The sequence below is a fragment of the Chionomys nivalis genome, chromosome 7 (assembly GCF_950005125.1).
Source record: "Chionomys nivalis chromosome 7, mChiNiv1.1, whole genome shotgun sequence".
NCBI classification, from domain to species: Eukaryota; Metazoa; Chordata; class Mammalia; order Rodentia; family Cricetidae; genus Chionomys; species Chionomys nivalis.
The window spans coordinates 13026726-13039748 of record NC_080092.1 but is presented as its reverse complement, the minus strand read 5'-3'; the positions used below and the strand labels follow the sequence as shown (position 1 = coordinate 13039748).

Below are 13023 nucleotides of genomic sequence, written 5' to 3'. Positions count from 1 at the left end.
CCACTAAGAGCACCTCCTGTGCACATTCACTAGGGTCCCTTTTAAAAGCTGGGCCTGCCCATCTCCCCCTTCTCTCTCTTTCTCCTACCCCCTCTCTCTCTCTGCCCCACCTCTCCCTCTTTAACCTCTCTTGCCCCCAGGGACCAGTCTCTGCCTCTTCTCTGCCTCTTCTCTCTCCTCTTCCAATAAACCTCTCCTGTGTGAGCCTTGCTGCATGGCATGACTTCTCCTCACGGTGTTTTTAAATTACAACATTGGGTTCCCTGACCAGGAGGAAAGGCTCTCCTGCTGGCAGTCTGGGGCACGCCAGGACCCTGGTACCTGGTTCATATACAACAGCCTCGCTGTTGAAGTGGAGATGGAAACTAATGGATCACTGGGCGCCTCCATCTAACACCAGCATGATTGGTGAGCCCCCTCTTCTCCATCTCTGGCCATTTCCCAAGAGTGAGGACTTCTCTCTCAAGCTTGGCTTCTCACCTTTTGGCCTCATTAAGCACTGGTACCAGGGAACCAAGGCTCTTTTAGGCTCAGAGCCCTTAGCCCCTGCTCTGCTTGACAAATCACTGAGGCAGCCTGTGCCTCCTCGAAATCAATCCTCTCTGAATTCCTGGACACTAGGAATTATAGGCCCTTGGGTCTCACTTATCTGCCTCACTCGTGGGAACTTTGGCATCGTCTATACCTCCACCTTTTGCACTCAGTGCCCAACTTAAGGGCTTCTAAACTCATCTGCCTTTGCAGTTAAGATCTGGCCCAATTATCCCTTAGATATTGCTTTCTGATCCACTCTCTTCCACCTTCAACAAATCTGCTTTCTCATTCGCTGACAGCTTTGCTTTTCACTCAGTGCCAACAACTGGATCCCTGGTGGGGCTATCCACCCTGGATGTGAGGCTTCCTTTCTCGAGCAGTCTTCTCACCTTCAAGCTTTTCTCAAAGTCCTGTACAAGGTGGACTTTGCCTCTCTCGGGCTCAGAGCCCTCAGTCCCTCTTCTTGCATGACGATGTACTGAAACATCTGCGCCCACTCAGTCTGACCCTCCCTGGTCCCTGGGATGCCAGTGTACTCAGGCCTATGGATCTTTCTCTATCTTCCTCTGCCTCATCCTTGGGAACTGTGTCCTAACACTTCTTCACTCCCATTGGGATGTCTTTTGAGACCCACTGATCACTCCTTTTAAATAAATCTGGCCTCAGTATTCCTTGGACCAGACAGTCGGGGAACAGAGAAAGGATTCTCCACTTTTTCAAAACCTGCTTGAGTCTGTCTGCTCGCCCTCTCTAAACGTCCCGTTTGTTTGCTGCACGTGTGGGTCAGAAGAAGTCAGCTTCCTCTTGCTCAGCACACACCGGTTCTCCCCTTCTTTCCTTTACTCAACTCCTGTTCCCATTTAGTCCTGGTGATCTTTCCTGTCACTTTTCCTTGCCCTCTCAGGAGACAGCAGTACCAGCACCCCAGCTTTCCCAGGTTCCCCAAAGAGTGTAACACCCCCAGGTCAGCATGAAGCAGTCTCGAGAACACAGCATTCTCATCCTCACCTCACCTGTGACCCCTTTCTAACTCACCTTTTCATAATGAACAAAAGAAGGAATGTCAGTGTCCTGTGTCTTTTCACTCCCCCCTCCCTTCCACCACTCTTGTCCCTAGGGACCGATCTCTGCCCATTCTCTCTACTCTGCTAATAAACCTCCCATGTGAACCTTGTTGCATGGTGTGACTTCTCTTTGTGGCATTTTTAAAAATTGCAACACCTGTGCTGTCCGCCTTCACCACCCCTTCACCAGTGGGCCCAGAGCTGAGCTGGTGCCATGAGCTGGTCAGACTGAGGTCCATCCCAGACAACTGAGGCCAGCATCTTGAATCATAATCACTACTGCCCACTTCCATCCACCTACCTTAAACTTCAGAGCTCACCTAAGTCCAGTACCACCAAGAACACATGCACCTCTTTCCAAATAATGGGGAGCATGTCACCCCCAGAGTCCTGGTTTAGTAGAGAAGAGACTTCAAGGCCTGTTGCCTGGAATCCCAGGAGAAACCTGTGCTTTCACTTCTGGGACTTTAATACTTCAGCAATTAAGTGTTCTTCCAAAGGAACAGGTTTGCTTTCCAGCACCCATGTACTTCACAACCATTTGTAACTCCAGTTCCCAAGGACCCAACTGCCTCTTGTGGTTTCTGTGGACACTAGCTGTGTACGTGGTACACAGACATGCACGCAGACAGAAACATCCATACACATACAATAAAATACTAAAAATTAAAACAAAACCTCCCTAGACTTTAAACCAGAGACCAAGAATGCAGAGAACTTGTAAAATGGCATGATGTGGCTACCAAGTCATCAGTACAGCTGATCCGAGGGAGCTCAGGCAGGTAATCTAACTCCCACACAGCAGGACACCAGTGTTCCATCTGGGAACTGACAGCCTGAAGCACTGAGGTGCCATCCTCTTCCTTCCCAGATGTGTTTGCGGGGGGGGGGGGAGGCAACCATACCTCAGCCTCTCATCTGTGCATGTGATATCACGGTCTTCAAGGTACCAAAACAGTCCTGCCTCAGAGTGGTACACACTACAGCAGAGGATGCTCCCCTCTTAACCATGTAAGGATGCTAGACTGCTTGACTCTGAAAATCAGTAACATCATCCCCGTCCTTCCTATTCAAGGTCAAAACGGTCACAAATGTACAACCACAATGGATCAACCTAAGGGTCTGCATCAATGAGAAAGTCAGACACAGCTAGGGTCAGAGAGACACCACCAAGGGATACCCCTCCTCTAAAGCCAGCTTTGTCTGCCTGGCTTTTCTCTCTCCTTCCTTTTTTCCTTCTCTTTTTTGTTAAAATATACACAGGATAAAAGTAATCATTTAAGCCGGGTGGTGGTGGTGCACGCCTTTAATCCCAGCACTCGGGAGGCAGAGGCAGGTGGATCTCTGTGAGTTGGAGGCCAGTCTGGTCTACAAGAGCTAGTTCCAGGACAGGCTCTCAAGTTACAGAGAAACCCTGTCTCGAAAAAAACAAACAAAAAACAGTAATCATTTAACCATTCTGGGTTTTATTGACTTTATTTATTGAGAGAGAGTGTGTGTATGTGTATGTGTATGGAGATATGTGTGCACACCAGAGGACAACTCTTGGGAGTCGGTTCTCTCCTACCTGTGGGTCTCAGGGACCAAACCCAGGTCAGTATGCATGGTAGCAATGTCTTTTACTGCTGAACCTTCTGGTTGGCCCTTAATCAGTATTAGGCATACACTTCTTTGTGGTATTAGGGACTGAACCTAGGGTCTCACATACTAGGTGTGCTGGCTAATTTTATGTCAACTTGACAAGCTAGAGTTATCTAAAAGGAGGAAATTTCAATTGATAAAACACCTCCATAAGAGCTGGGTACATGGCATTTTTATTATTTTTATTTAAAATATACTTTTATTTTATGTGCATTGGTGTTTTGCCTGAATGTATGTCTGTTAGATTTCCTGGAACTGGAATTACAGACAGTTGTGAGCTGCCATGTGCATGCTAGAAAGTGAACCCAGATTCTCTGCAAGAGCAGCCATCTCTCTAGCCCTGGGCATTTTCTTAATTAGTGATTGATGGGAGAGAGTTCAGACTACTGTGGGTGGGGCCACCCCTGGGCTAGTGGTCCTGAGTTCTGTAAGAAAGCAAGCTAAGCAAACCACCATGAGCAAGCCAGTAAGCAGCACCCCTCACAGCCTCTGCCTCCAGGTTCTTGCCTTGCTTGAGTTCCTGTTCTGACTTCTTTCAATGATGAACAGTGACACGTAAGTGTAAGCCAATAAATCTTTCCTCCCCTACTTGCCTTTGATCATAGCAGCCCCGACTAAAACACTAGGTAGGTATTGTATCACTGAGCAACGTTCCCAGCCCTTTTTTTTTAACCTTTAATACTACCAAGCCAATGCTGCTCTTAAACTCACAGTAATATTCTTACCTCAAGCCTGTCAAGTAGCTGGGATTTTATGTGCCTGCACCACAAGACCTGGCTCCCAGTGTATACTTCTGTGGCATTAATTACATTCACTCTTGGGAAAACACTATCACCACCAATTTCCAGAACCCTTTCGCTTTCCCAACTGATGCTCTGTCCTTGTGACCCAGGAACACCTCACCCTCCTTTCCTTGCCCTGGCTCCATGAGGAGAGCAGAAAACAGGAGAGGATAAAAACTTTCCCACAGGCCAGGCGGTGGTGGCGCACACCTTTAATCCCAGCACTCGGGAGGCAGAGGCAGGCGGATCTCTGAGAGTTCAGGCCAGCCTGGTCTACAGGGCAAGTTCCAGGACAGGCTAGGCTCCAAAGCTACAGAGAAACCCTGTCTCTACAGACTTGGTAGGTTAAGATAAGGTCACTGACTGGGGTAAATGGTGTCCCTGTAAGACATGAGGACAGAGACATGCACCAAGGGATAATCCTGTGAGGCCACAGAAAGCACACAAAGTGTGGGCCTGACCCCACCTCGACCTCAGTCTCTGACCTCGGGACTGGGAAATGGAGCTGTTGCTTAAGTCTGTGCCTGAGACACCGCAAAAGTGACAGTAGCTGCTGATTTCCCCAGAGAAAAATGCCACAAGGCTTTAGTTTTGTTTTCAAGGACACAAATTCACAGAGATCCTGTCTCTGCCTCCCGAGTGCTGCAATTAAAGGTGTGTGTCACCACCTCCCAGCTGTAGCTTAAATATTTTTTAACAACAAAACAAAGAATACACAAATATGAGCCAAAAAAAAAACAAACAAAAAGGTAATTACAGAACACAAGCCATACTCTTTCGCTACAGTCACATGGCCCCAGAACTGTACCTGCTTGCTGTCCTCACTAGTTTTCTGGTTTCCTTCAGAGGGAGAGTCTTTTCGTTTGGCCTACAAGAGAAGGGCTGCTCAGGTTGGAAAGGCAAGGGGGAGATATCTTCTGAAAACACACAGACCCACACTTTGCTTAGAATTTAGAAAATGCTGGAGCTGATGTGTTGGCCCAGGCTTATAATTCCACCACAAAGCAGGCTGGAGCAGGAAGATCATAAGTTTGAGACCAACCTAGGTTATATAATAAGACTTTGCCTCAAAACAAAAGTTAACAAACAATCCCCAAAACAAAACACTACGAAAGTACAAGTCCTCAAAGACTCGAGAACCGAGTTGTTCTCATGGTTCCTGTCCATTGGTACCAAAGCCCCTTCCACACTAAGATCACTCGGGACTGACAGTCTGTGGGGCACTACACACGCACCAAGAGCCAAGCAGTTAGCCAGGCGGTGGTGGCGCACACCTTTAATCCCAGCACTCGGGAGGCAGAGGCAGGCGGATCTCTGGGAGTTCGAGACCAGCCTGGTCTAAAAGAGCTAGTTCCAGGACAGGCTCCAAAGTCACAGAGAAACCCTGTCTTAACAACAACAACAACAACAAAAAAGAGCCAAGCAGTTGTTCAATAAAAAGGACTGGGCATGGGCTCATGAATTCATCACACTAAACAGGCCCTCATGTGAAGGTCAAATGCTGGGGAATAGAACTAAGAACCCTGGTCTCCTGTTTGACCCAAATAGCATCGACACTGACCACACAGGAGTGTGGGTACTGCCCCAGGGAGACCCAGCTGTACCTTGAGGGAGGATAGCTCCAGCCATTCAAGGTGGTCCTGTGAGGGTTTTGTGACAATCCCAAGGGAAAAGTGGCAAGTTCTGGGTATACAGAGTGCCAGCAGCGTTCTGGACACTAAAGCAGGAATGAATGCGGAGATGCTGCCTCCACAGGCATCTCGGTCCAGTGGTCCACCACCACACATTTACACTAGCAGAGGATACCTGTGGCACCAGGACAGACTCAGATGCTGTCCACAAAGGACCATCCTCAGGCAGAAGGGGCAAAAGAGCAATAGTGACTAAGACCTAGACCATGAACAGACATTTCCTGAGTCTCAGGGGCCTGTCAATAGACCCAGGGTCCACCCAAGTGGCCTTGGCAAGAGAGTCAAGTGACACACAAGTGCAGGAGCTAAGCAGAATGGCTCTGTTCAACAAATTCAAGAATTTTTGTTTTTTCTTTAAAGATTTTATCTATTTATTAGGTATACAGTGTTCTACCTGCATGTATGCTTGTATACCAGGACACCAGATCTCATTATAGACGGTTGTGAACTACCATGTGGTTGCTAGGAATTGAACTCAGGACCTTTGGAAGAGCAACCAGTGTTCTCAACCTCTGAGCCATCTTTCCAGCCCCTTGTTTTTGTTTTTCAAGACAGGATTTTTCTGTGTAGTCCTGGCTGTCCTGGAACTCATTCTGTAGACCAGGCTGGCCTCAAACTCAGAGATCCACCTGCCTCTGCTTCTTGAGTGCTGGGATTAAAGGCCTGTACCACCATCGAACAGCAAGTTCAGGAATATTTCAATGTTACTCAAACAGTTTTAGAAACAAATACTAGCTTCAGTCCATTTTTGAAAAGCCTATCCCCACACTGGGAGCCCTCCTCAAGATTTATTCTAGTGGCCGACCCAGGCACAGACAGGAAGTGGTTTCTAAGTAGGATGAGACCATTCATCCTTGTCAGAGCCATCAGATACACGATGTCCTCATCCAACACTTGGGCATGCCACATCAGATACCATTTGTTGATGACCTCCAACTGCCTAGGAACCTAACAGCCCAAGGGATGGCAAAGATGAGGAAGGCAAGGCACTGGGTGCCCGCTAAAGCAAGATCCCACCAGTCAGTATACCAGGGGTGTGTCCTGCTCCAGCCCTGGCAGGAATAGAGTCACGATTTTTCTAGACTCTTTTAGAAGGAACCACAATGTAGGCTGCCTCCAACCACACCACCCAAATTCCAAATGTCATCTCATCTCTGTCCCGAATAGTGTGATTAAACCAAGCAATGTCCACTTACACTTCCAGGCTGGCTGCTGTAAGTCGAGGCGCTGTTGGAACTGAGGTCACGGCAGCTCCAGTCATTCACCATTCCCAGGCTTTCTACCAAGAAGAAAGAGCAGCTGGCATTGAGAGGCTGACAGCTGGCCCACGGAAGAGGTGGAGAACACAGGCTGGTGTTATAGCCACTTCCCCTTTCCTGGATGGCAGGCCAGCCCTCACAGAGCCATTTAACCTTTCCTTTTAAATTTCTTTTTAGGAGCTGCAGATACTTGATGGTTAGGAGCACTTGCTGCTCTTGCAGAGGACCTGGGTTCAGTTCCCAGAACTACATGGTGGTTCACAACCATTTGTAACTCCAGTTCCAGGGAATGCAACACGTTTGGCTTTTGCAGGCACCAGGCATGCGTGTGGTGCATGTAAACATATGCAAACAAAACACATGCATAAAAACAAATAATCCTATTTTTTAAAGTCTATTATTAAGTATGTGTACAATATGCATCTCTGTGTGGGTATGGGCATATAAGTGCAGGTACCCCAAGACTGGTGGTTGTGGGCCTCCTGATGAGGGTGCTGGGAACTCAACTCTCATTCCCTGCAAGAGCAGTACCTGCTCTTAACCACTGACCCATCTCTCTAGCTCCCAAACAGTACCATTTGGATTCAATAATTTTAATATGAAAATCACACGTCAAGTGTGAACACAGCAGCAGTCATCCCAACTGAGACAGGAAGTGAAGTTTGCACTTTGTAACTATTTTATAAACACCAGAACCCACACTCCAGAGTGGGGGACAGCTTTAGAGCATCTATTATGAGCCTATTGATAACTACTGACTACTAGGCTCTGGGGCAGCGAGTCAAACCTAATTAAGAGACCTAGGTATCTCCTCCAGCTACACGGACAGACACTGACTTCACAGAGTCACTGACACTCAGTCCCACTAGAACAGTAGCTCAGGGAAGGTGTAGGTGAGCAGGTGAATGACAAGCAGATTTGGATCTCCCTGAGGTACGTGGAGCCCAGTAGTCTGGCCTGTCCCTGATGTAAAGGGCAAGGCAGGTCCAGCCATATAGCGTGAGCCCCACCGCAGCCATTTAAATGAGCATGACCTCATGTATAGATGTGGCCAGTTCCCAGGTCACAGTGCTGAGCCACCACTCAAAGCTGGCTTTGGATGAGCCAAAACTCAATGAGACTCTGTGGAGCTGCTGAGTGAGGTACGTGGCCACATGGTGGCTGGGGTGGCCCGGGAAGCTGAAGGTTTCTACTTACTCTCAACATGTGCAAAGGCACAGAAAGGGCCCCGAGGGCAGTAGCCAGTCTGGCGCATATCATTGCATTTTGTAGATTTGTAGATCTAGGAAATAAGACAAAAAGATGGATGCTTATTCATCTGGGTTCCTGTTGCTCAGAACACACCAGCAATCAGACTGCGTGGGCTCATCCGGCTGCAGAACAGATATGCAGAGTCTCCAAGAGTTCACGGAAGGCCTGGTTCTCAGGACTAGAAGACGGTGAAACCTGGACAAGTCAAGGCCTAGTGGGCAGTCCCTAGAATAATGAGGCATGCTCTCATGCGGGCAGGGCAGGCCCAAAGCTATGGGGCCATGTAATCATAGACGGGAACCTCCAGAACTTCGAGCTACACAAACCTTTTCTTTCCAGTGATGGAAGGTAGCCACCACACTGTTTGCCCCTAGATGCCCGTGGTCCTGAACACCCTCCTCCTCCCAAGACACTGGCCAGGGCCAAACCTGTCTATCAGACCTCCATGCAAAGGCACTCTTCTACTTGACATCTCTGTCTAATTCTGAGATACAGCAGAAGCTCAAGCAATGCCTGCTCAACCTTGTGACTAGATAACTCACCATGGAGACCTGGGAAATGGCAGACAAGCCTCGGCGCCAGGAACTCTACCCCAAGGAGCAACATTTGCCCAAATACCAAAACCATACCATCCATTCCAGAGGCTCAGGAAAGGTCATGATGACAGCACCCCCTGTGCTAACAGACTTAAGCCTACATAGAGAACCATTTCCTTCAGGTTCTCTAGCCTTGCCCCGGCCGGCTCCCCGGAGTCTCAGGGCTCCAAGGACAGTTTCTTTTGCTTCTTCATTTTAACTCAAATCTAAGTGTGTTCTGCTTGGTGACTGAGTAGTCAAGGTGAACTCATAAGGACAGGGCCAAACACCTATCTAGACCATTCCATGGGACAGGCAGTCCTGACCGTCCTGGTGGTAACCTTTGAACCCCTGGAAAACCCTCACTAGTGAGAGCCTCAGGGCTAGGCAGCTCATCTCACATGGCATGCAGGGTGGAGCTGTGGGCCCAATAGGCACTGGCAATAGAGCAGCCATGACCAGGGGGTGAGTGGAACCCTCTAATAAAACTGTCCCTCCCTGGTCAGACTCCTTGTTCTGGGAGAGGGAAGTGCTGTCCTCACTCCCTGAGTGTCATTCCGCATGGCTCCTCCCGACCCCATTCCCCAACTTCTCCTAGGCTGATTTAGTACCTCTCAGTGTAATCCAACAGTGTGCACTGAGTAGCGTTTCTGAGTCCTAAGTGCCCTTCCGGTGAGGGTTCCACAGACAGCAAGCCCCTGTTGAGCTGCCCCGCCCCCACCTGCCCAATGCCTACCTCAGGATGGAATTGTTGCTCCGTGCGGGAATGGCAGTACTGACAGCTGTCCCCACCCTCACACCGTGAGGGCTCGCCCCACTCGTCACCGTGTTTCACACTCGGGCAGGGTGTAGACCTAGAGCAGGAAGAATGCACCGGTGTACTCAGAGCCGGACTCCCAACAGTGAGCAGAAGGCAAAGTGAACCTACAGTGATCGTGCTACCCCGCACTCCCCATCTGAGTCAGGGCTGCCCGGGTGAAGGGGTGAGGAACAGTGGGTGCAGGGACCCACAGCGGGTGTTGGCCCAGGGCTCTGCCTTCTGCAGCAAAGTAGAATCTGAGACTTGAAGCTTAAGTGACCCATATTCCCCACACTTTCCGGCAGTTTCATGACCACTCATTTGGGGTTTATAGTCAGAATTCACACCTCTGGGGCTCTTTTTTCCCTTTATCTGATTTTCCATCCTTTTTTCAAGGATTTTCATTCTTTTTTACAAGGATATTAAAGCCTGCAGTGGTGGCACACCACCACCAATCTGTATCATTCCTGGTTTGTTACTCAGGTCTCTTGACCCTGAAGCTATTCAGAAAGCAGTGAAGTCACAAATCCACCATCTTCATCTATCAGAACAAGTGTTTCTCGGCACTCAAAGGAACATGGGATTATGATTACAAAGAGGAGAGGTTGGCCCTCTGCAAAGAAAAGGTGCAGGCTGAAAGAGGAGCCTGTGGGGACTGAGGCATGGGCCACCGGGAGTGCTGACTGCAAACCCAAAGGGAGGCCAGCAATACAGACAGGGGCGGCTGGAGGCAGAGTGGATAATGCTTTGGAAAATGGGGGACCACCAGCCTGGTGGGACCCCAACCCAGATGCAGGTGAGAATCAGAAGGGCAAGAAGTTGAGCATCCCCCAGAATTCTCCATCTCCAGACTCAGTGTCCTGCTATCAGCCTGGAAGGTGAACTCTGTCTCACATCCCAGGAAAGCCAAATGTGCAGTGCCTGCTGGGCGGGATGCAGCCCTGGCACTGCAGAGGTGCAGGGGTGATGCATCATCACCACAAGTGCCAGTGGAAACACACAGGCTGCAGGGGGGTGGCCCAGCTGTGTTCCCTACCCCTTGAGGGCTACCAGTGGGCAGATCTGTGGGAACCACTGTGCCTGAATGCAGCCTGTCCTGGAACTAGCTCGTGTACACCAGGCTGGCCTCGAACTCACAGAGATTCACTTGCCTCTGCCTCCCAAGTGCTGGGATTAAAGGCGTGCGCCACCACCACCCAGCACAAGCCTAGCCCCTTTAAGACAGCTTTCTTGCCTATGGGCTGACAGCATTGCTGAGCGGGAATCCTCAAAGGGAGAACTTTAAGAGTGGACATGTCTATGACAACAGCATGGAAAATGCTCCTCCTCCCCAGCATGGGGTGCAAGGGTCACAGGAAAAAAGTAAAGAAGCCTCATGACCCTGCCTCTGTCAGATGAACAGAGGCAGCAGGAGCTGCAGAGCAATCAGGCCAGTGGCTACAATGAAGATGGATATTCTGGAGCCAGAGCAGGGTCCTCCTGTCTGTGATCCCTGAACCCACCTGTACTGGAACCTCCTGGGGTTCCGACGGCGGTCTCTGCTGTTGTGGTAGTGTGGACAGGCGTAGCCCTGGCGGCATAGGCGTGGTGGCTTTGGGCACTGCTCTGTCTTATAGCTGCCCAATACGAAGTTACTGTCTGTAAAACAGGTGCAAGAAAACCTGGCCTTGAGTGCTCAGTTACGTCAGGCATAGCAGTTCAAAGTCCAGACACTCCATCACCACTGAGTAGATAATCAAACACAGCTCACCTGTCAGGAAGGACCAGCCCTGATGGACTTACTATGGACTGCCCCCGAAGACACTATACACAGTAGGAGATGCCAGGTACAAGGCTGTAAGTATGACCAACGTACATAAGATGTACACAGTAGGGAAACCCGGAGATGGAAGATCACCAGAAGACAGGGATCAAGGCCAGTCTTAGTGAAACGAAGCCCTCTCTCAAAAAGGAAAAGAAGCCGGGCGGTGGTGGCGCACGCCTTTAATCCCAGCACTTGGGAGGCAGAGGCAGGCGGATCTCTGGGAGTTCGAGGCCAGCCTGGTCTACAAGAGCTAGTTCCAGGACAGGCTCCAAAAAACCACAGAGAAACCCTGTCTCGAAAAAGCAAAAAAAAAAAAAAAAAAAAAAAAAAAAGGAAAAGAACTGAAATGGCAGTGAAGTGATGATCACACACTTGTGTGACCGTATTAAAGTCACTGACAGGCTGAGGACACGGTTAGTGGTCTTAAGCACTTGCTGTGCAACCATGAGCATCAACTCCAGATCCCAGAATTTATGTAAATCCCACACAGGCATGAGAGTCTGCCTATAATTCCATCGCTCAGAATGCAGACCCAGTGAGATGTGGGTACAACTCAAAGACCTTGTGTCAATGAATAAGAAGAGAGTGACAGAGGATGAAAGCTGATGTGAACCTCGGGCTTCTGCATATAACCAGACACACAGCATCTGCCCACAAACACATATTCACAGGCACGCACATGCCTACCCCACACAAAAGCCAACAGCGGAAACAGCTTTTCTGAGAAAATGCTTGTCCCCAGCTCACTGACCCACTCATTCTCAGGAATGTCTTCTCTTTCTTGAACTACTTCTATCACCTTAACAGTCAGCTTTCTGAGATGTAACCCTCATCTCGACAGGCTTGGGTGATGACGGGCCAGTGTAGGTCTACCCAAGGCACCTGCTGTCTGGCTCTACTGTGGATGCTGTTGATAAGGCTGGGGTACACAGGAGCACAGGCCTGGGTTTCCTCCTCAGTCTGCTGTGAACACAGTACTCTTAGGCTAGCGAGAGAGCTCAGCTATCTGCATAAACTCGGTCACCTGAATGCAGACTCTGGAACCCACAGTGGAAGGGGAGAACTGATCCCCACAAGTCGTCCTCTGACCGCTACCCAAGACCACAGCATTTGGATGCCACCCCCACCTCTAATGATGATGATGGAGGAGAAGAAATTCCTACTTTCAAAAATGCTTAACATTTTAAAACAAACAAACAACAAAAAAACCAAACACATTACATGTAATCCAGGCTGGCTTCAACCTCCCGTGTCTGTCTCCCTGGTGGTGGGATCAGAGGTGTTAGCTACCATGCTCCCTTGGATTGTGTTGGAGATTAAACCTTGGGTCTTTTGTTAGGGAGGTGCTGGGACTGAACCTAGGACCTAGCCCAGGCAAGTGATCTTATACAGAGTTACACAAACCCAACTCTTTTTACTTTCTATTTTGAGACAGGATCCCATTAATTGATCAAGTTGGCCTAGATTTTGCAATCTTGCTCAGACTCAGACTCCCAAGTGGTAAGATTACAGGTATATACCAGCCACGCCCAGCTCAATATCTATGTTAAATCTACGAAACACTCTTGCTATGTAGCCTAGGCGGGGGTTCAGTTCATAATTGTCCTTCATCAGCCTCCTGAG

At 49.3% G+C, this 13023-nt stretch overlaps 1 protein-coding gene across 4 annotated transcripts in view; it reads right to left on the bottom strand.

Annotated features, from left to right (window-relative positions):
• The window catches only part of Unkl (unk like zinc finger), a 42019-nt gene that overhangs the window by 13558 nt on the left and 15438 nt on the right, over positions 1-13023 (bottom strand). For all 4 annotated transcript variants that reach the window (XM_057776443.1, XM_057776444.1, XM_057776445.1 and 1 more), the window contains exons 5-9: positions 11099-11234; positions 9534-9651; positions 8169-8253; positions 6909-6991; positions 4830-4889 (exon numbers count right to left, since the gene is read on the bottom strand). In XM_057776443.1, the coding sequence (XP_057632426.1) occupies positions 4830-4889; positions 6909-6991; positions 8169-8253; positions 9534-9651; positions 11099-11234 (482 nt within the window). The remainder of the gene's footprint in view (positions 1-4829; positions 4890-6908; positions 6992-8168; positions 8254-9533; positions 9652-11098; positions 11235-13023) is intronic.